Below are 23,778 nucleotides of genomic sequence, written 5' to 3'. Positions count from 1 at the left end.
TGAATAACATGGTGACTTGAGTCCATAACACGGTCTTGTGTAACTGAAATTTGCCAGAAGAGAACTTGAATGTGTTCTTGCCGAAAAAGAAAAAAGGATAAATACGTGTGGAGTTCCCACTGCAGCCCTAGGAGTTAAGAACCCAACTTAGTGTCCACAAGGATTCGATTTGATTCCCTTGCCTTGCTCAGTGGGTTAAGGATCTGGCATTGCTGCAAGGTGCAGCATAAGTCAGAGATGCGGCTGGGATCTGGTGTTGCCATGGCTGTGGTGGAGGCCTGCAGTTGCCGCTCCAATTCAACCCCTGGCCTGGGAACTTCCACATGCTGCATGTGGAAGGAAAAAAAAGATTACTATGGGTGGTGAGGGATGATGTGTTAACAAGATGGGAGGGGAGTTCCTGTCGTGGCACAGCGGAAATGAATCTGACTAGGAACCATGAGGTTGCAGGTTTGAGCCCTGGCCTCACTCAGTGGGTTAAGGATCCGGCGTTGCTGTGAGCTGTGGTGTAGGTCACAGATGCGGCTCGGATCTAGTGTTGCTGTGGCTCTGGTGTAGGCTGGCGGCTATAGCTCTGATTCGACCCCTAGCATGGGAACCTCCATATGCCGCAGGTGTGGCCCTAAAAATCAAAAAGACAAAAAACAAAAACAAACAAAAAAATGAGATGGAAGGAATCCTTTCATGATGTATACAGTTATTAAATCATCACGATGTGCCCTTTAAATATCTCATAATTTCATCAATTATAACCCCCCCAAAAATGGAAAAAAAAAATTTAAAAGCTATCTTCCTAAAAATAAGCAAACAAACTTTCAGTGGGAAGTGATAACTGGGGATGAGCTGAGAAGACTTTAAAGCAACCAGGGGATCCTACGTCTCTGAAAATTCATCAACAGGCTCATTTTCAATTCACGCCCAGAGGTGGCAAACTGCTAACTTAATTTATCTCCCCCTTCTTGTACTCCTTAACATTTATAGGCCTGCTCATCTTTCTCATCTTCTATTAATAAAATGTTCTCATGTACTGAAGCTTATAATTAAAGCGAAATTTAAAACTGAAAAAAATGATATCTGTCAAGTGGCATTTTGATTGTGAAATCTTTGAAATACTCCCAGGTGTCATTTCTGAAGCTTAGGTCTACTTCTGTCCTCATGGAAGCAAATCTCTTCTTCAGGATATTTTCTCACCCTACAAAGATGAGCACAAGTTAAAATGTTTTGGTTTTAGGATTAATGGCACTGGACAAATTGGAAGGATCAATTAGGGAGGTGAACAGCTTTGAAAAGCTATTAAAAACATAGGCAGGGAGTTCCTGTTGTGGTTCAGTGGTAACAAACCCAACTAATATCCATGAGTTTGCAGGTTCTATTCCTGGCCTTGCTCAATGGGTTAAGGATCCAGCGCTGCCATGAGCTATGGGATATAGGTTGCAGACATGGCTCAGGTCCCATGGCTCAGGTCCCATGTTGCTCAGGTGTAGGCCTATTCGACCCCTAGCCTGGGAACAGGGCCAGGGATTGAATCTGAGCCGCAACTGTGACCATGGGTGCAACCCTAAAAAGACCAAAGAAATAAAGAAATGCTTACATACATAAAATAATAAAAACACATGTAAATCTGAAAAGCCAGCAATCTCTTGAGAAAATACCTTTAGGAGTAGGTCAGACAAAATGTGTATGAATTTGACTTTTATTTTTATTTATTTATTTATTTTATTTTATTTTTTTGTCTCTTTGCCTTTTCTAGGGCCGCTCCCTCGGCATATGGAGGTTCCCGGGCTAGGGGTGAAACCAGAGCTGTAGCCGCCGGCCTCTGCCAGAGCCACAGCAACACGGGATCTGAGCCGCGTCTGTGACCTACACCACAGCTCTTGGCAATGCTGGATCCTTAACCCACTGCACAAGGCCAGGGATCGAACCCGCAACCTCATGGTTCCTAGTCAGATTCATTAACCACTGTGCCACGACGGGAACTCCTGAATTTGACTTTTAAAGATACAGGTCGGAAAGCAAGTATCACTCTTCAAGGACATTTTCAGACATGGCTGGAAAAGGACCAAGTGATTTATAATAACAAATAAATATGTTAAAACCTCATGCATATGACTCTCATTCCTGTATCTATTGAGGAACAAAACTGGTGAGTCTCAAAACTCTTTAAAACGTCTTTTACCATAAAAACATATTTTCCAGATCCCATGTAACTGTGTAGCTTAAACGTATTTTCACTAGTGAGACAATTAGGATAAAAGTATGAATTGTGAGACGCAAATTCTAATTCAAAAAATACATTACCTACAAGTCTGCTAAGCAGAAATCTCTCTGACTGGCACTTTAGAACTTCTCAAGGTCCATGATAATTGAGTTTTATACTCAAAAGCACAACAAAAATTTAGTATTAATTACATTTAATTATAATCCTATTATTTTAACTTAGCGCTGCATTCCAAACAAGTTGAACAAAACCGTGGTACACGGAATAAAAATAAATTTCAGGCTGCATCTCAGCTTGGCCCCCCGATCAGATTCCATGGTCTGTGGCAATAGAGTTAATCCTCTCATTTGAGGTTTACTCATCTAGAAAATGGTGTTACCATCATTTGCCTTGTTTTTTGTACTTTTAAAGGTTGCTTTAAGGTCACGTGAAATGATGGGCCTAAAAGCGCATTGTCATGGATAAAGAAGATATACTATATGTACACACACACACACACACAATGGACTATTACTCAGACATGGAATCCTTCCATTTGCAATGACACGAATGAACCTGGAGGGTACTGGGCTTCGTGAAATAAGTCAGACAAAGACACATATTGTATGTTACCACTTATATGTGGAATCTCAAAAATCACTCAAGTGCATATAACAAAGTGGAAACAGACTTACAGATACAGAGAACAAACTCATGGTTACCAGTGGGGGAGAGGGAAGGGGGAGCCGGGGAAATAAAGGAATAAGGGCTGAAGGGGTGCCAACTGCTGTGTCGAAAATAAATAAGCTACAAGGAAACAAGGGGCAGCACAAGGCACATGGACCATATTTTAAAGTAAACGTTAATGAAGTACCATCTATAAGAATACTGAATCATGCAGTTCCTGCTGTGATGCAGTGCATTAAAGAATCTGACTGGAGCAGCTCTGGTCACTGCAGAGGTGTGGGTTCGATCCCCGGCCTGGTGCAGTGGGTTAAAGAATCTGGCATTGCTGCAGCTGCAGCATAGGTCACAGTTGAGGCTCAGATTCAATCCCTGGCCCAGGTATGTCCATATGCCGCAAGTGTGGCTATTAAAATATATATATTAATATATATATAAAATCGCTATGCTGTATACCCCAAACTAATATAATATTGTAAATCAACTACGCTTAAGCTTATTTGTATTTTTTTTGTTTTTAGAGCTGCACCTGAGGCATATGAAAGTTCCCAGGCTAGGGGTCAAATTGCAGCTGCAGCTGACGGCCTACACCACAGCTCACAGCATACAGTTTAATTTTAAAAAAGGCAAATTGGAATTCCCATACGGCTCATTGGTAAAGAACCCAACTAGGATCCAAGAGGATGCGGGTTTGATCCCTGGCCTCGATCAGTGGGTCAAGGATCTGGCATTGCCGTAAGCTGTGGGGTAGGCTGCACACGTGGTTCAGATCCTGGGTTGCTGTGGTTGTGGTGTAGGCCGGCAGCTGCAGCTCCAACTCAACCTGTAGCCTGGGAACTTCCATATGCCGTGGGTGCAGCCCCAGGAAGACAAAAAAAATAAAATTAAAAAAAGCAAATTATCTACCATTTTCCTCCCAACCAGCCCCTCCTACTCTCTTAATTATTTCCTCCATCGCATGATCCCATTTCACTGTGGCTTCAGAGTTTGAAAAACAACCATGGAACAGGCAACATGCTAGAGCCTAACAAACAACATTTCGACTCTCAAAAACATCCTTCAAGTTTGCCCTATTTTCCTGATTATAAAGATGAGAAAGCTCGGATTCAGAAAGAAAAAAAAACAAAACCAAAAAAAACCTCCTGACTATCACATAGTAAATCAAAGACATCAAGACTCAAACCCAGGTCAGCGTGATTCCACATTCTATGTCTGCATAGACATTTTTTTTTTTTTGGTTGTTTTTTAAATCTTTGTTTTTGTTTTTTTTGTTTTTTTTTTTTGTTTTTTTGTCTTTTTGCTATTTCTTGGGCCGCTCCTGCGGCATATGGAGGTTCCCAGGCTAGGGGTCGAATCGGAGCTGTAGCCACCAGCCTACACCAGAGCCACAGCAACTCAGGATCCGAGCCGCGTCTGCAACCTACACCACAGCTCACGGCAACGCCGGATCGTTAACCCACTGAGCAAGGGCAGGGACCGAACCCGCAACCTCATGGTTCCTAGTTGGATTCGTTAACCACTGCGCCACGACGGGAACTCCTGTATAGACCATTTTTGCTCTAATCATTTTATTATACTAATCATCAGTTACTTTTTCCCATGTTGGTTCTTTTTTGAAGACAAAAGCCTCGAAAGACAGAGAACCTAACAGAAAAAGAATCAAGTGTCACAAACAGGTACTTCATAAATGAGACTATTCAACTGGCCAATAAATACATAGGAAGGTGCTTGATTCCATCAGTCATCAGAGAAATGCCAAATAAAACCATATTGGGGGGGGGGTCCTTGTATACATTTAGCAGACTAGCCAAAATGTAAAAGATAATAGCAAGTTTAGGTGAGAATGTCAACTGACTGAACCACTTTGGAAGGCTGTTTACCAGTATTGACTTAAGCTGAATATAGGTATATGCCTGATGACTTGGCAATTTCACTCCTAGATTTATATCCAACAGAAACACATACATAAGCATGGATAAAATATGTATAATAGCAGTACTGATAACAGCCCCAAACTACCCAAATGCCAATCAACAGCAGTATGGATAATTAAATTACGGTCTAGTCATGTGATGGAATACTATACAGCCAGGAGAATTAGCAGGCTACAGCTAGAATGATCTGACATGGCCTAATCTCACAAAAAGAATGATGGATGAGATAAGCTGAACGAAAAAGAATACATATGGAATGAGTCCATCTGCATAAAATTTGGGAACAGGTGAATCAAATTCATGACGCTGGAAGCCAGATTAGGGGGTGCCTGGAGGGAGGGGGAGCTGATGGGCTAGTGGAAAGTAGAATCAGGGTTCTGACATGGCTTGGTTTCTTGATTTTGATGTTGGTTACACCAGGTTGTTCACTTTGGGCATTTTCATCAATGCACACTTTGGCTTTCTGCACTTTTCTGCATGCACACTGTACTTTGATGAAGAATTTACCCATAGCATTACTGTCAATCTCCGCTCCCCCAAAGCTTGCAGAAGTCAGTATTTTAGGAGTGTTGCAGAGAGATGCCCACAGAATTCACCAGCTTCTATATCCTTTTAAGTTTAAGGGTATGTATTCAGCCCTCAGCTCTTCCTGTCCTTCAATAAAATAAAAATAGCAGGGCAGGTTAGAAAAAAATAGGAATTACGTCTGACAGACGAAGCTGGGTTCTAAAAGAATGTGTGTTCAGTATAAACAAAATAACGAAGACTAGATCTTGAATTCAAGCACTCAGTAATGCCCCCGAGAGAGGCTTATGCATCGAGTTTTAAAGAGAATGAGAGGGGCTGCAGCCTCTGGGGAGCCAGTGAGACACTTTTTAAAGTGTGAAGTTCAGGGAGGGTGCCTAATAAAGGTGACAGCTGTGGAAGTCACTAGAAACAAAGGACTAGGGCATACGTACATGACTTTATTTTAAATCCCACAAAACTTTCCTACTCCTTCTGAAAGTCGTTCAAAAAAGATTCAAATGAACTGATTTGCAGAACAGAAACAGACTCAAAAACTTTGAAAAACTTACCAAAGGGGACAGGGTGGGGGTGGGGGTGGAGTGGGAGGGAGAGACTGCGGGTTTGGAATTGGCATCTGCACATATATATGTCGATGGAATGACTGGCCAAGAGGGACCTGCTGTAGAGCACAGAGAACTCTGCCCAATAATCCGTGATCAGCTATGTGGGAAAAGAATCTGAGAATGGATGTGTGTACGTATGTCACTTTGCGTATAGAAGAAATTATCACAACTTTGTAAATCAACTATACTTCAATAAAACTTAAACAAATAAATAAGGAAAACCTGCATAACTTTCCTATTCCTTCTGAGAGATGCTGTGAGACGAGGAGGAATGCTTGAGAAAGCTATCATACTAAAAAAAAAAAAAAAAGTATAAGAACTAGTAGAGAATGTAACACAGGTACATACACATCATACCAACTGAATAAGAGACATAATACATGTACATTTCATACATACACACTTGTAACGCTCTGCTTCCACTGGAATTGACCACTGGCATGTTCTAAGTCATCACCCCATAAAATTGATCATACAATGGAGAAAGGCCACCAGGACAGTCCATTTAATAGACAAGCTCCCACCCTCACCCTCCGCCACTAGCACTACATATGGATTTGGGTATCCATTGCCCTGTTGTCCACATGTTTATTCAATGAGTAGCTTCCAGACCTCACATGCTGTCTGCTCTGCAGGCAAATGAGAGCTCTCGCTGCCAGATATAAACATAGAGGGTTCTTTGCCTCCAAGGAAATGAGATATGTTTCAGATTTAACATACGACAGCATTAGGCTGACTGTCTATAGAGAAAACTGCAATCTACCTATGCAACTGCCCGAGAAAAGAGGCTGAAATAGCAGCAGGTGGGTTACAGGTTAGAGTTCTTGAAAGATGAATGGGCTCAAATAAACAGAAATGTATTTCTAGTGACCAAGGCCTATGAATTTCTTTTAAGATATATTCGTGCTATGTGTTCTGTGGTTCCCTCACCAAAACGTGGGGTGAAAAAGCTGGAGAATTAGCAGATGAACCAAATCTTCTCATCTTTCGGTCAAGACTCCAGAAAATGCAGTTTATACTGTTCTTCTATTTATTTACATGCTCAATGTCAGGAAAAGGACAGAAATCAGTTGGGTAAAAATCACTGCTTTGTTTGAGACTTTAGTTCAGAATTCTTGTATTTGGTGGGCTACATAACCACAGATTTCTTCTCATTCCTTATAGAAGAATAAAACAAAACAGAGGAAACTATGGAATTATCAATCTTCATGAGCTTATAAAAATAGGATGTAAAATTTCTAGTTATTTCTATTTTTAAGACTCTCTTTATGTAGATAATTTTATACTTTAAGAACTTTCTAATACTTATTCCCAAACCCTCTTAAAAAGCAACTGATTTTTCTGCTGGGGGAAAAAAAAAAATCTCTCTCTGTGGATGTTGTCTTTAAAAATCTTTGCTGGCTGCCTCACTACTCTATTCCTTACATGTCAACTGTTGCATTCAAAAGACAAGTGACATTGACTAGGTAACCATTACCAAAATCTTTAAGTTAAAGGGGCTTTTGATGCTTTTATTTGTTTAATAAAATCGAATATCACCTTTAAGCTTTAATAGGAATATAGTTACCCCTTTCCCACTTCTCCCCACCCACCACCCCGCAATTTCCAACTTTATTATGTAGATCCTATCAGACTGTGACCTTGTTGGTTCTAGAAGTGTCGCTTCTATCTCTGTAGGGGCTGGTCTTCCAAGGTCACAGCTTTCTTTACACTACTCCCTTAAGTGTGTAGGTTTTCTATTTGTTTTGCAGCCAGGAATCTCAAATCTGTATTAGGCATTTCAGCACTGCAGTTTGTCCAGCCTGCAGGAACCTCCTGCTCCCGTTCACATCACTCCCTGAAAACCAAGTAGCCACATACGAAGGAGTATGAAAAGAAAGCCAGCGCATCCTCTGAGTCTGTTGGCTAGCATCCTGCATGGCATCTTTCAATTAGCATCCAATCATGTTAAGTACTGATACTTGAGTGTTTGTGTAAGCCTGCCTGGTAGAATTGAAGATTCAGACAGCCATTTTGCAAAACACAGCAGGTCCATGAAAGAAGGGCTATTTCTGCGAAATAGTCACCAAATGAGAAAGCTGCTGTAAATGCTGGTGTTACTGCAACAGCTGTGTCATCCATCAAGTGATTATCATCGACTCTTTTTCTGCAGCTGTTCAAAATAGGCTTTACGGTAGCTTCGGCAGCTATCTTTAATGTGACAAACTCCGTGGTATTTCTCTCTTAGAAAAAGATATGGTTTTCATGCCATAATTCAAAGAGGAATACAGGACTACTCTACGTCAAAGAGCCCATCAACTGGTTTGAACTGGTCCAGACCTCTGAGACAAGGCACTGCCTACGCAATCCCAGTACAAGCTATTTCCCACCTTATCCAAGTAACACAGCACTCGAGATAGAGGAGAATCATCTCTGGAAAAATTTCGGCATCTCAGAGATCTTAGGTGCCTGGAACACTCGTTGTACAAATGATTGATTCTCTGGCTGATCCTCAGCAAAGGGATTAACAACATCAGGAAAGAGGCAACATGCACCAGACAGACACCAATAGTATTTCCAGCCCCCGGCTGCAATTCTACAGCAACAGAAACTTACATAGGACACCCGGGCTCGCCTCCGATGCACCAGCCCACAGCACTGCATGAAGAGCTGTGCAGAACGCAGTCAGCGCGTGGCTTCACCGAGCGGCTCTGAGCCTTCTCTTCTCATCAGAGCCACTGGCCATTTCTTCCCACCTTCTGCTCCCAGGTAAGCGGCATGGACAAATCAACACTTAGCTTCTGCCTCCTAGGTAGTTTCTAAAAACACCAGCATTCCCGTAGGCATGCCCGAACTTTGTTTTTCCCTGTTTTTCTTTCTTGGGGAATTCGGTATCTTCTTCTTCTCCAGGGAAGAAATGGACCAGCAATCCACCCCCAGTATCATTTATTTCCCTGAAATGACTATTGCTAACACACAGTTGTGACCATCTGGATCATCAGAGGTTCTTGGCAACGTTGTGACAGTAGCCATTCTCACCAGGGGAAGATTTTCAAACAGCAGAAAATCCTGGCATTTCACAAGCCTGCAGTATCCTGCTTTTGACAAGAGGAGGCCTGGTTCCTGATGCTGGCGGTGTGGCTGCTTCTGAGAGCACGGCTGCTGCAAGAATGCCTTCCTCCCCACACAGAGACTGGCTGGAGCATCCTGGCTTCAGCGTCGTCTCTCTATCACTTTGGGCACATCTGATCTGCGATCTCTCCCTCCTCCCTTTTCCTCTGAAAAATGACAGAGTCTAGACTTCAATTCACTCCGGACTCCGAGCACTAGAGTACCACCCTCCCGACTGTCAGAGGCTTTGTCTTGCGGTGTGTGTTTCCCATGAATTGTAGAAAGGACTGCTGGAGTGGCCTCGGGACCCAACTCACTCAGCCACCACAGGCACACAGGTTGCTGTCGCTGTTTTGTTTTCTCACCACCTCATACTCCTTTCCTATGGTAAAGCATTTTTTAAAAAACATAACTCCCAGCAGGCAAAACTGATCTGAGTCAGACCTAATTAATTAATTGGATTACTATATCACCTCTGATTTAGAGACAAGAAACTAAATAAGCTCACTGTCTGAGCACCCCGTCTCTCACACGAATACTCCTGGTAAGCTGTAATTTAGAATCTTTTTCTAAAGACACGGTTTGCAGAGATGGAGCAGATCACAACATTCTTGCTCAAAGGTCTTGGGCATGTTACACTTGAAATGATGAATGATTAATGCATTGGGGGACACGACTATTAATTTATACAGTACCCACCGTTCTAATAAGCAGTAATTCTTATAGCCGTTCAGGGGGCCACGGCTATTGATCCACAACTGCCCCCATGCCCATGTCACTCTACAGACTGCTGCCATTTGGAGAAGATGTTTTAACTGTTTCATGTCACATTTTAAGACCACCCACCATTATGTTCCTTAGGCCCATGGAAAGTGCAAGCCTATTAATTCTCATTCTTGACCATTGATTCATGATAACCTGTGATTTAAAGCAACGACACTCTATTATTATTATTATTCAGAGTCTAAGAGGCTATGAGAGCTGCAAACAAAAATCCTGTCTTAATTCAATGTTCTTATTTGATTAATAAAATAACGGAGGTCCCACATGGCCAAGTGTTTTATAAGTAACATACGTACAAGTATTACTAATCTCTAGTCATTTATATAATTGAAATAGTCTGTGAAAATTCTATGGCCTTATCCTATGCTAATTCACCCTCCATCTAGTGGAAGGTCCAAAAGGGAATCACGACTACTGCCAAGTAATAAGGTTACCTTGGGGATGACATCAGGAACCTAAAATAAAATCAGGGAGTCCCCCCACTCCCAGACCAGGGGGAGTCTTTTTCTTTCTATTTTCTTTCTCAAAAATTTGTTTTAATGGAGTATAGTTGATTTACAATGTTGTGCTGACTTTGTTATATGCAGTCACTCAGTCATATATATATACATTCACATATATATGCACATATGCACATTCTTTTTAAATATATATTGTTACTATTATTATTATTATTTGTCTTTTAGGGCCATGCCCATAGCATATGGAAGTTCCCAGGCTAGGGGCTGAATCAGAGCTATAGCTGCCAGCCTACACCACAGCCACAGCAACAAAGGATCTGAGCTGCATCTGTGATGTACCCCACAGCTCATGGCAGCACTGGATCCTTAATGCACTCATCGAGGCCAGGGGTCGAACACGCGTCTTCATGGTTCATCACTGCTAAGTCCCCATGAGAGGAACTTCAATACATATCTTCCATCCTCCTGGTCTACCTCAGGAGATTGGATATAGTTCCCTGTGCTGTACAGTAGGACCTCATTGCTTATCCATTTTATGACTGACTGACTGACTCACTGATTGATTGATTGTCTTTTTAGGGCCATGCCTGCTGCATATGGAAGTTCCCAGGCTAGGGGTTGAATTGGAGCTGGAACCACCAGCCTACAGCACAGCCATAGCAACACCAGATCCGAGCTGTGTTTGTGATCTATACCACAGCTTATGGCAACGCTGGATCCTTAACCGACAGCAGGGCTAGGGATTGAACCTGCGTCCCTCATGGATACTAGTTGGGTTTGTCACTGCTGAGCCATAATGGGAAATCCTGCTTATCCATTTTAAATGTAACAGGTCACACCTATTAACCCCAAACTACCAGTCCATCCCTCTCCCCCCACCCCCACTGGCAACCACAAGTCTGTTCTCTAGGTCTGTGAGTCTGTTTTTATTTTGTAGATAGGATTATTTGTGTCATATTTTAGATTCCACATAGAGGTGATATCATATGGTATTTGTCCTTCTCTGACTTACTTTGCTTAGTGTGAACATCTCTAGTTGCATTCAAAAATGACGTTTTAGAATCACACTGCAAATTGCCTTTTGAAGTAAGTTCTGGAAAAAAAACCAAACTTTTTCTGGACCATACCAGATAGATTTCTAGGAGGTAGGATATCCCTTTGGTTTGTGAAATCAACTTGAGTGAGAAATAAAGTAATATAAAAGAACACATCATTCACATGAAAGCTTTTTTCTTATGGACTCTTTATCAACCTCCACGAGGACACAGTTATTAGAATAACTTAAGGGAGTTCCCATCGTGGCGCAGTGGTTAACGAATCCGACTAGGAACCATGAGGTTGCGGGTTTGATCCCTGCCCTTGCTCAGCGGGTTGGCGATCCGGTGTTGCCGTGAGCTGTGGTGTGGGTCACAGATGCGACTCGGATCCTGCGTTGCTGCGCCTCTGGCGTAGGCTGGCAGCTGCAGCTCCGATTCGACCCCTAGCCTGGGAACCTCCATATGCTGTGAGAGCGGCCCAAGAAATAGCAAAAAGACAAAAAAAAAAAAAAAAAAAAAAGAGTAACTTAAGGAAAATAAACTCAATGAACTCAAAGTAAGATGAAAGCATTGCAAATACAATCTCCTCTATGATTCTGAAATTTCTTGGGAATTCATGTAAGTTTTTTTAATCAACTCTGATAGTATTATACACTATATAAAAGAAATCCCAGTTCATTAGCGATTCCGCTCATGTTGCCATTTCAGAGTCCACACAAGGAGGCCAAGCATTAATTTGGTGCGGCAGACATTTACCCAGCACCTTCTAGTTGCTTGTCACTGTCCTAGGTGCTGGGAGAATGGGAAATGAATAGAACACAGAGTTCGTACCTGCCTCTGGGCACTGATAACAAAACAGAGGACGGGGCATTGGAGGGTGATGGGAACGCCAACACCTTCATTTCCGCTTTCCCTGGAAGGAATGCTCAGGGCTTTGCAAAGGTGGGAACTCTCGAGCTGCTCTTTTCAGAGTGGGTAGAATTGCATCCAGTGCAAAGTGGGGGCAGGGAAATGCAAAAGCACAGAAGATTATATACAGAAAACACAGAATAAGTTCTGTGCATATGGAATGTAAATAAGAATGCCATAGAATCAATATTTATGGGACACTCAGACAATAGGGATTTACCCCAAATCTCTCAAACTGCTAGGTTTTCCTCCCAAATCCAGCCCTGATTCATCTCTAGATCCCCAGCACTTCATGCGGTAACTTACACATAGCCGGTATGACGGAATTTGGAATATTTTGCCCTCCATTCTTTAGTTCATCCAGGGTAACAGAAGTGGACATGGGGCTGCTGAGCTAAGTGTGAGGAATATCCCAGCCTCCCTCGCAACATGGTATGGCCAAGTGACCAGCTTCTGTTCGACAGGACAGGAGTGGAAAGGACATGTGCCTTCCCCCTTCTCATGGTTCCTTTCTTACTGGTTTGAAGGGAAGTGGACCAGTGGCTGGAACAGTCATCTAGATTGAAGGACACTGTATGTTCAGGAAAAAAGAGCAAGATAGAGCATGTGTCCCGAAGACCATGCAGCTGCCAAGCCCCACACTGTTTACACGTGGACTCGGATATGAAAGAGAAACAAATTCGTAGGCAGGCTGACCTCGGAGATACTGCAGGTTCGCTTCCAGATCACCATAATAAAGTGAACACTGAAGCAAAGAGAGTCAGTCCCAGGAGTTTTGGGGTTTCCCAGTGCACAAAAAAATTAGGTTTATGGAGTTCTCACTGTGGTACAGTGGGTTCAAAATCCAACTGCAGGAGTTCCCGTCGTGGCGCAGTGGTTAACGAATCCGACTAGGAACCATGAGGTTGCGGGTTCAGTCCCTGGCCTTGCTCAGTGGGTTAAGGATCCGGCATTGCCGTGAGCTGTGGTGTAGGTTGCAGACGCGGCTCGGATCCAGCGTTGCTGTGGCTCTGGCGTAGGCCGGTGGCTGCAGCTCCGATTGGACCCCTAGCTTGGGAACCTCCATATGCTGCTGGAGCGGCCCAAGAAATGGCAAAAAGACAAAAAAAAAAAAAAAAAATCCAACTGCAGCCACTTGGGTCATGACAGAGGCATGGGTTCCATCCCTGGCCAGGTGTGGGGGGTTAAAGGCTCCGGTGTTGCTCCAAATGCAGCGTAGGTCACAGCTGTGGCTCAGATTCAATCCCTGGCCCAGGGAACTTCCATATGCCTTGAGTGTGGCCATTACCAAAAAAAAAAAAAAAACGTTATGTTTACAGTAGACTCTAGTCTATTAAGTGTGTAACTGCATTCTGTTTGACATTAACACATATACACTACTATACATAAAAGAGACAAACAACACGGACCTACTATATAGCTTAGGGAACTCTACTCAACAATTTGTAATAGTCTATATGGGAAAAGAATCTGAAAAAGAATATATTTCTACAGATATATATATATATATATATATATATATATATGTAGATATATAACTGATTCACTCTGCTGTACACCTGAAACTAATAGAACATTGTAAATAAACTATACTTCAATAAAAATAGCACTGTATCTGAAAAGACAATGTGCATACTTTAATTAAAAATACTTTATTGCTGGGAGTTCCCGTCATGGCTCAGTGGTTAACGAATCCGACCAGGAACCTTGGGGTTGAGGGTTCGATCTCTGGCCTCGCTCAGTGGGTTAAGGATCTGGTGTTGCTGTGAGCTGTGGGGTAGGTCGCAGATGCGGCTGGATCCAGCATTGCTGTGGCTCTGGTGTAGGCCAGTGACTACAACTCCGATTAGACCCCTAGCCTGGGAACCTCCATATGCCACGAGTGTGGCCCTAGAAATGGCAAAAAGAACAAAAACAAAAAAAAAAAAGAAAGAAAGAAAAAGTTTATTGCTAAAAAATGTTAACTATCATTTGAGCCTTTAGTGACTCACAGTAGTTGACATCAAAGATTGATGACCACAGATCATCATGACAAATGTCATGGTAATGAAAACTTTTGAGATTAAGTGAGAATTACCAAAATGTGACACAGAGACAGACAGCAAATGCTGCTGGGAAAAAAAATGACATGGACAGACTTGCTTCAACACAGGGTTTTCCCAAACTTCAATTTGTAAAAAATGCTGTATTTGCGAAGTGCAATGAAATGAGGTCTGCCTATTTTAAGTCACTTGGCCTTTGACCCCAGTGATAGAAGCTAAACCTGTATTTTAAAAGTTCCTAGAAGCATTTCTGGAATGAAGGCTTAATACACAGACTGTGGAGGAAGTGGGGGAGGGGAGCAGGAAACGTGACAAGGAGAGAGTGGGAGACAGACAAGCAGGCTGGGACTAGACCATGAAGTTCCTCGAACATCATAGCAAAGAGTTGAGATGTTATCGGGTAGGACACACACAATTATTACATCCTTTGAATGCAAAAATACCCATGTCTGGAGTTCCCATCGTGGCTCAGTGGTTAATGAATCCGACTAGGAACCATGGGGTTTCGGGTTCGATCCCTGGCCTTGCTCAGTGGGTTAAGGATCCAGCGTTGCCATGAGCTGTGGTGTAGGTCACAGAGGCGGCTCGGATCCTGAGTTTCTGTGGCTCTGGCGTAGGCCGGTGGCTACAGCTCCGATTCGACCCCTAGCCTGGGAACCTCCATTATACCACTGGTGTGGCTCTAAAAAAAAAAAAAAAGACCAAAAAAAAAAAAATACCCATGTCTTTTTTTGTTGTTGTTGTTGTTTTGGTGTGTGGGGGGGTTACTCAAGGCATTTGGAAGTTCCTGGGCCAGGGACTGAACCTGAGCTGCAGCTGGGACCTACACCAGAAGTGTGGCAAAGATGGATCCTTAGCTCACTGTGCCAAAGCAAGAACTTCAAAATATCCATGGTTTTATTAAGAAACAGGAAAAGGAGTTCCCCTTGCAGCGCAGCAGAAAAAAATCCGACTAGTGTCCATGAGGACTCAGGTTTGATCCCTGGCCTCGCTCAGGGGGTTAAGTATCTATCGTTGCCATGAGCTGTGGTGTGGGTCGCAAAGGTGGCTTGGATCTGGTGTTGCTGTGGCTGTGGTGTAGGCTGGCAGCTGCAGCTCCAATTCAACCGCTAGCCTGGGAACCTCCATGTGCCGCAGAGGCAGATCTAAAAGAAACAGGAAAAAAAATCTCCATACTGTTTGGTTGTAGAAGCTAGTCTATCATTCTATATTAGTGAGAAATCTGAAGTTATCGAACATCTGTAGTTGTCTGCAATAAATGTCCATCTATTAAATAATCAAATAAAATCAAGTCAATAAAACTAGCTCTTCAGTTCAGGGAGCTAAATCTCAAACCTAATGAACTGTTAAATTTGCTGCATTGTTAAAATACGACATAGATTAAAGGTAAAATATGAAAATGAGACCAAGAGATAGAATGACCAAAGCAACACATTAAAAATAACAGTAGATAAATGCCCTTGATGTCAATGTCAGCACTTTTAAAAGTCCCAAGAGATTGATTTCTGGGCAGTCTTTGTAAAGTACGAGAATTAAAGTTTACCTAAGGAGTTCCCACTGTGGGGCAGTGGGTTAAGAACCCAAGTGCAGAGGCTTAGGTCGCTGTGGAAGTGTGGGTTTGAGCCCCATCCTGGTGCAGTGGGTTAAAAGGATCCAGTGTTACCACAACTTCAGCAAAGGTCACACACAGCTATGGCTTGGATTCAACCCCTGGCCTTGGAACTTCCATATTCCATGGGTATGGCCATAAAAAATACATTTAATATTTATTTACTGTTCACTTTCTACATTACTAGTTGTTATGGGGGATCACAGAGGGCATTGGACAGAATGAAGTGCTTCTTTTGAGAAGAAAACTCTGATGACAAAGAATGACACCCTATCTAGAGCAGCCGTCTGCAGAGGGGCTGAAGGTTTCTTGTCAGGGCTGATGCTGGTTGAGTGCTTATGGCTCTTTTTGTTTGTGGCTCTGGTTTCAGGAAATACAAGCCTCTCAACTCACAGGCACTCCCGCCCATAGATGTACTCATTGAACTCTTGCTGTTTTTATAACTGCAGTCAGAGCCTAGTGTTCTTAAGGGCACCGCCAACTCCTCCACAAAGATCAGCAAAGACAAACAAAAACGGGACCAAGTGTCTCTATTCATCTCTTCCATCAATGATATCATCTGAGTGCCACTCACCATGTCTAACTGTCTGCCAGGTATGAGTGATCAAAGGACAAGAGAAATAACCACGATCCTTGACTCCAGGAAGGGGGAAAGACAAAGCGAATCAAGAATCAGACAAACATACGATTACAATCAGGTAAGTCCTCTGACAGCACCGAATTCCAGAAAATGGACAGCGAGTAGGCATCTTCTAGAATCAGAGGAGGCAGGAAAAATTTCAGGGAGCTAAAGCTCAAACCTAATGAACTGTTAAATTGGCGGCATTGTTAAAATATGACATAGATTAAAGGTAAAATATGAAAAGTGAAAACAAGAAAGAGAGTGACCAAAGCAACACATTAAAAAATAACCAGGTCTCAAGGACTGGGAAAGAGTGGAGAAAATGGAGAGGAGATGAGACAGCGAGAGGGACCAGAGCAGCCATGCCCGATGGAAGGAACATCATTTACAAAGGTCTTCGTGTCAAAAGAGAGAAGGCTGCACTAAACCTGCTGGAGGACTGTGGGAGGGTGGGATAAGACGAGAACAGAAAGGCAGGTGACAGCCAGATGAGGATGAAGCTGGGGAGGTTTACCTTTATATGAAGATGGCACAGTGGTTAAGGATTTGGCATTGTCACTCCTGTGGCTCAGGTCACTGCTGTGGCTCAGGTTTGACCCCTGGCCTGGGGGCTGTGGGCATGGGGGTGGAAAGGAGCAGTGGGATTCCATTCATACTGTCAAGAGGCATGATCAGATCTGCATCACTTAAAACGCACTTTGGTAATGGCACTGAAACCAGATTGGAAGATGGCCAGAGAAGAAACAAGGAGACCAACTAGGAACGTTCTGTGATCATGCAAGTAAAAGAGGACCATGTCTTGTACAAAGTGGTGGAGGTGAAAGATACGGCAAGTGGATGAATCTATGGGACACCGAGTAAATGAAAATAGATAAGTACAGGAAGCAGAAAAAGAAACCCAATGGAAAAGACACATATCCCCAAATCCGTACAATTCTGGATGTTGCCATCACTCTGTAAAGTTCAATTTCCTGTACCACAATCCACGACATGTCTTTATTTTCAGGCTGGCTCTAGTTTGCTTTTGTTCCTGGCCAATCCTCATTTCCCTCCTTAGGATTCGGAGTAGAATCTCTTTCTCTTTCCCATGTATTTCCATTGAGCTCTACTCCAATATCCACTACAATGCACCAAGGTAGTTTATTCTAGTTTCTACAGATTGAAAATCACTCTATTTATTTCTTACCAAGGTGTCTGGGTTCTTTTTTTAAGTCCTGTTCTTTTGGTTTGTTTTTGTTGTTATGTGTCAGACCACCAACAACACATTTCTTCCTAGTCAAGATACTACCCTCATTCATTTATTCTACCCATTATACAGAAAGAAGGAGAAATAAAACATCTCTATGCAATGCAATTGGGGGAGATGAAGTCATACTTTAAAAATGATAAAAATCATGAACCGTGTACTGAATTTGAATGATAAGTTTAAAACAGACTCTGTGTTAGCGTTAGAACACACATGGTATAATTCAAGACAGTGACTATGTAACCCTCATAAATCGCAGGTCTCTTATAGCCCAGTCACACTGAGAGGAATGCAATCCAGCAATAGAAAGTAACTGAACATCAAAAGCCAGTCTTTTCAAGGGAGGCAAGAACATAAAATAGGAAAAAGAAAGTCTATTCAGCAAGCATTGCTGGGAAACCTGGACAGCTGCATGCAAAGCAATGAAACTAGAACACACCCTCACACCATGCACAAAAATAAACTCAAAATGGCTGAAAGACTTAAATATATCAAACTCCTAGAAGAAAACATAGGCAAAACACTCTCTGACATCAACATCATGAATATTTTCTCAGGTCAGTCTCCCAAAGCAATAGAAATTAGAGCAAAAAGAAACCCATGAGACCTAATCAAACTGAAGAGCTTTTGCACAGCAAAGGAAACCAAAAAGAAAACAAAAAGACAACTTACAGAATGGGAGAAAATAGTTTCAAATGATGTAACCGACAAGGGCTTAATCTCTAGAATATATAAACAACTTATACAACCCAAAAGCAAAAAAGCCAATCAATCAATGGAAAAATGGGCAAAAGACCTGAATAGACATTTCTCCAAGGAAGATATACAGATGGCCAGCAAACACATGAGAAACTGCTCAACATCACTGATTATAAGAGAAATGCAAATCAAAACTACCACGAGATACCACCTCACACCAGTCAGAATGGCCATCATTAATAAATCCAGAAATAACAAGTGCTGCAGGGGGTGTGGAGAAAAAGGAACCCTCCTGCACTGTTGGTGGGAATGTAAACTGGTACAGCCACTATGGAGAACAGTTTGGAGATACCTTAGAAATCTATCCATAGACCTTCCATATGACCCCGCAATCCCACTCTTGGGCATATATCCAGACAAAACTTTCCTTAAGAAAGACACATGCACCCGCATGTTCACTGCAGCACTATTCACAATAGCCAGCATGGAAACAACCTAAATGTCCATCAACAGATGATTGGATTCAGAAGATGTGGTATATATACACAATGGAATACTACTCAGCCATAAAAAGGAATGACATCATGCCATTTGCAGCAACATGGATGGAACTAGAGAATCTCATACTGAGGGAAATGAGCCAGAAAGACAAAGACAAATACCATATGATATCACTTATAACTGGAATCTAATATCCAGCACAAATGAACATCTCCTCAGAAAAGAAAATCATGGACTTGGAGAAAAGACTTGTGGCTGCCTGATGGGAGGGGGAGGGAGTGGGAGGGATCAGGAGCTTGGGCTTATCAGACACAAGTTAGAATAGATTTACAAGGAGATCCTGCTGAGTAGCATTGAGAACTTTGTCTAGATACTCATGTTGCAACAGAACAAAGGGTGGGGAAAAAAAATGTAATTGTAATGTATACATGTAAGGATAACTTGATCCCCTTGCTGCACAGTGGGAAGATAAATTAAAAAAATAAAAAATAAATAAAATAAAAAAGCCAGTCTTTTATTGCATATCTCAAAGAAAATGAGACTCCTATAGCCTACAGCAAATTTTCTCAAAAATACCTTTCCTTGCCTCCCTCATTTCCTTCTACCCTAAAGCCAGTGGCAAGCCTGCCTTCGGTTTCCAACACAAACAGAAAACACCAAAAAAACTTCCTTCCGAGGCCCTCAGCTTCCTGATTCTCTCCCTCAACCTCTATTCCCCGGCCTCATATTTGGTAGATCTGCTTCATTTCTGTAACTCTTTACTTTGAATAGACAAGACAAATTCTCCTTATCATGGGAGGCAGAGGAACTGAGGAAGGAGAGGAGAAAGGCCAAGAACATTTGTGTGTTAAATTTCTCCACGTGACATGATTTTTTTCAGAGAATACATTTCATCAGTTCCTTTTACTCATTATGGCTATAAGGAAATTCAACATGTATATGAGAAAGGAAACACTGACCCTTGGGGGAAAAAAGGTTCAAGACACACTCTTCACAGGATAACATCTCATGAACAAATCTATAATGCTAATGATAAAAATAAAAATCTTTCACAGAAGCTATTTTGCTTTCCTGTTTGGAAAGGATTAAAGAAGAAAAACACATTTTCTCTGAAAATGAAATACCCATGATAGATTTGGGAATGTGTGTGTATAAACCACACATATATGTTTTATCAGAGTCCTAACTTGTCATAGTGATTGCCATCAGCATCTCCGCATAGTAGGGCTAGTCAGATGGTGGTGACCGTTCTAACCCTACTATGCAAAGACATTCACAAAACCGACAAGTGGCATCTTTTTGAAAACCCATGGGCTCCAGTGGAGAAGATAAAGAAGAATAACCAAGAGGCACTGACTCCTATCAAGTGTCATATTATCACATTATCTTTTGATAATATCCTTTGATTCCCCTGAGAAATATATGAAGTAAGTACTATTTTTTTTAATTTATTGGAGTATAGTTGACTTCCAATATTGTGTTAGTTTCAGGTGTACAGCAATGTGAATCAACTACACACACACACACATATATATCTCCATTCTTTTTCAGGTTCTGTTCCCATATAGGTTATTACAAAGTATTGAGATTTCCCTGTGCTAGACAGTTGATCAACTATTTTATATACAGTAGCGCACATAAGTTAATCTCAAACTCCTAATATCCCTCCCCCAATATTTCCCCTTTGGCAACCATAAATTCGGTTTTGAAATGTGTGAGTCTGTTTCTGCTTTGTGAATACGTTTTTGTAACAGTTTTTATTAGATTCCACATATTAGTGATATCATGATATCTGTTTCTTTTGTCTTTTTTTTTTTTTTGGTCTTTTGTCTTTTTAGGGCTGCACCCATGGCATATGGAGGTTCCCAGGCTAGTGGTCGAATCAGAGATGTAGCTGCCAACCACAGCCACAGCCACAGCCATGCAGGATCCGAGCCATGTCTGCGACCTACACCACAGCTGATGGCAGTGCCAGATCCTTAACTCACTGAGTGAGGCCAGGGATCGAACCCGTGTCCTCATGGAGTCAGGTTTGTTAACCACTGAGCCACGATGGGAACTCTCAATCTGTTTCTTTCTGTCTGACTTACTTCACTTTGTATGATTATCTCTAGGTCCATACACGTTGCTGCAACTGGCATGATTTCATTCTTTCTTATAGCAGAGTAATATCCATGCTATATATGTGCAGAATAATGAAGACAGGGACACAAAATGCAGGCTTGAAATGCATCCCATAATAATTGGTGCACTACCTACACATGAGCCATACATTTGGCTCTGAGTTTCCTAGCAGCTAATTCAAAAAGAGAAACTTGGTCCATTACATAATTGACTGTCTGTAAGCTTAAAATAAACCAAATGCTCAGAAGACTGACCCTACTTGGCATTAACCCCAGACACTGACTTCTCCTGGAGGTCTTCATCAAAAGGAACATCGTAGAAAGTGATAAATAGCATTCCTGAGAGTGGCATCCTTATGGTAACTGCCCCAGTGGGTTGTAAAGAGCTGCTTCTTAGACTAATCTTCACTGGAAACCAAGTCTCACAACACAGCAACATTCAATAAAATAATCTGGGGGGAGTCAGGGGAGAATGGGCTTGACAAGATACCTAACTTGGTACAGATGTGGCTTGATCCATGAGTGTTAAGAACAGCAAGAACCAAAAGAGTTTACATCTACTGATGCAGATGTGAGGAAGCACTACTCCTTTCATCCTCGTTTTGCTAGGGATAGAGTAAGACAGTTACCCACGTAGTTGCAGAAGTCCTAGTAGGGGACCACAGATAGAGAGGGAAACCTAGGGATCTTTGGAAGGCCACTGTAAGTTACCAGTCGCTCAAGAAAGCCACCAGAACATCTTGGAATGAAGCAGTCTTGCTTAACTATAAAACCATAAATAAAAGCATGAACTAGGCCTTAAGTGAAAGGTAAAATGAGGCCCACGTTCAAGTTCAGCAAGATCATGATCCTCAGGACCAAAGACAGGAATTTAAGGGAAAGATGACATTATACAGAAACCTGAGCTGATGCAATATATCTGAGCATACATCACCACCCTTCTGCGGATCTGAATAAGTACCATGACAGTCTTAGTCTGACCTCATAGGGTCAAATACTCTCATACCAGATAGGAAGAAGCTAGTGATGTAAGCCTGATGTCTACTCAAAGAACAAGAAAGAAGGGAGTTCCCGTTGTGGTCAACGAATCTGACTAGGAACCATGAGGTTGCAGGTTCGATCCCTGGTCTTGCTCAGTGGGTTAAGGATCCGGCATTGCTGTGGCTGTGGCGTAGGCCAGCAGCTACAGCTCTGATTAGGCTCCTAGCCTGGGAACCTCCATGTGCTGCAGGTGCAGCCCTATAAAGACAAAAAAAAAAAAAAAAAAAAAAAAAAAAAGGATGCCTTCAAGATCTTCGAGATAAAACCAAGGGTGGGCAGACTGGCCCAAAGGACCAGTTCAAAAAAGATGTGTTACATCTATAAGCTATTACATTTAGAATGGATAAGCGATTAGGTCCTACTGTATAGGAAAGGGAACTGTATCCAATCTCTTGGGATAGACTGTGATGGAAGATAATGTGAGACAAGGAATATATATATATATATATATATATATATATGAGTGGGTCACTTTGCTGTACAGCAGAAATTGATACAACACTGTAAACCAACTATACTCTAATAAAAAACTTTTAAAAAGATGTTACTACTGTATAAAATAAATGATTAACAAGAACCTACTATATAGCATAGGAAAATCCACTCAATAGTTTGTAACAGCCTCTACGGGAAAAAAAGAATAGCTATATGTATGTGAATGACTAATTCACTTCACTGTACACGTGGAACTAATATAACATTGTAAGTCAACTATATTCCAATAAAATTAAATTAAATTTAAAAGATCTGTTAAGACAATGAAACAGTAATCGCTAAGTGGCATGTCATTAAATTAGCCAATTTTCACATATATATATGTATATATATATATATATACATATATACATATATATATATATTTTTTTTTGGTCTTTTTAGGGCTGCACGCATGACATGGAGGTTCCCAGGCTAGGGGTCTAATCCGAGCTGTAGCTGCTGGCCTACGCCATAGCCACAGCCACATACCAGATCCAAGCTGCGACTGTGACCTACACCACAGCTCATGGCAACGCTGGATCCCCAACCTACTGAGCGAGGTCAGGTATTGAACCCGAAACCTCATGGTTCCTAGTTATATTCGTTTCTGCTGAGCCACAATGGGAACTCCAATTTTCACATTTCTTTAATACTGTTTTTGGAGGCTTAGACACGAGCAGAAGCTAAAAAAGGGACAGCAAAGTATCTGTCTGTCTGCATGTTAGGAGAAATGAATTACATCAAAAATTACTAAAGAGGAGTTCCCATAGCGGAGCAGAGGAAATGAATCCAACTAGGAACCATGAGGTTGTAGGTTCGATTCCTGGCTTGATCAGTAGTTAAGGATCTGGAGCTGCCATGAGTTGTGGTGTAGGTCGCAGATGTGGCTCAGATCTGATGTTGCTGTGGCAGTGGCGTAAGCTGGCAGCTGTAGCTCCTATTGGACACTTAGTCTGGGAACTTCCATATGCTGCGAGTGCAGCCCTAAAAAGAAAAAAAAAAAAGTAAATAATTTAAATAATTTATATTAGAATAAATGCTCAAAATCATGTAGGAAATGCTCTAAAAATACACTATTAGGCATTAATATCATCCTGGGTTCGTTTTGTTTATAGTTCTGGCATGTTGGATTTTGTTTTTTGTTTTTTGTCTTTTGTTTTGTTTTTTTTTTTTTTTTTCACTGTGTCTACATC

At 41.8% G+C, this 23,778-nt stretch overlaps 1 protein-coding gene across 3 annotated transcripts in view; it reads right to left on the bottom strand.

Annotated features, from left to right (window-relative positions):
- CACNB2 (calcium voltage-gated channel auxiliary subunit beta 2) overlaps nucleotides 1–23,778 on the bottom strand; it is a 565,457-nt gene that overhangs the window by 318,257 nt on the left and 223,422 nt on the right. Inside the window, exon 1 of one of the 3 annotated variants that reach the window (XM_021064823.1) lies at nucleotides 8,541–9,739. The exons of the other annotated variants lie outside the window; for them this stretch is intronic. Coding sequence (XP_020920482.1) covers nucleotides 8,541–8,588 — 48 coding nt within the window. The 5' untranslated portion in view covers nucleotides 8,589–9,739. Of the gene's footprint in view, nucleotides 1–8,540; nucleotides 9,740–23,778 lie in introns of those variants that run through there. 3 annotated transcript variants of the gene reach the window in all.

Source organism: Sus scrofa, chromosome 10, assembly GCF_000003025.6.
Source record: "Sus scrofa isolate TJ Tabasco breed Duroc chromosome 10, Sscrofa11.1, whole genome shotgun sequence".
Lineage (NCBI taxonomy): Eukaryota > Metazoa > Chordata > Mammalia > Artiodactyla > Suidae > Sus > Sus scrofa.
This window is presented reverse-complemented; position numbering and strand designations above follow the sequence as displayed.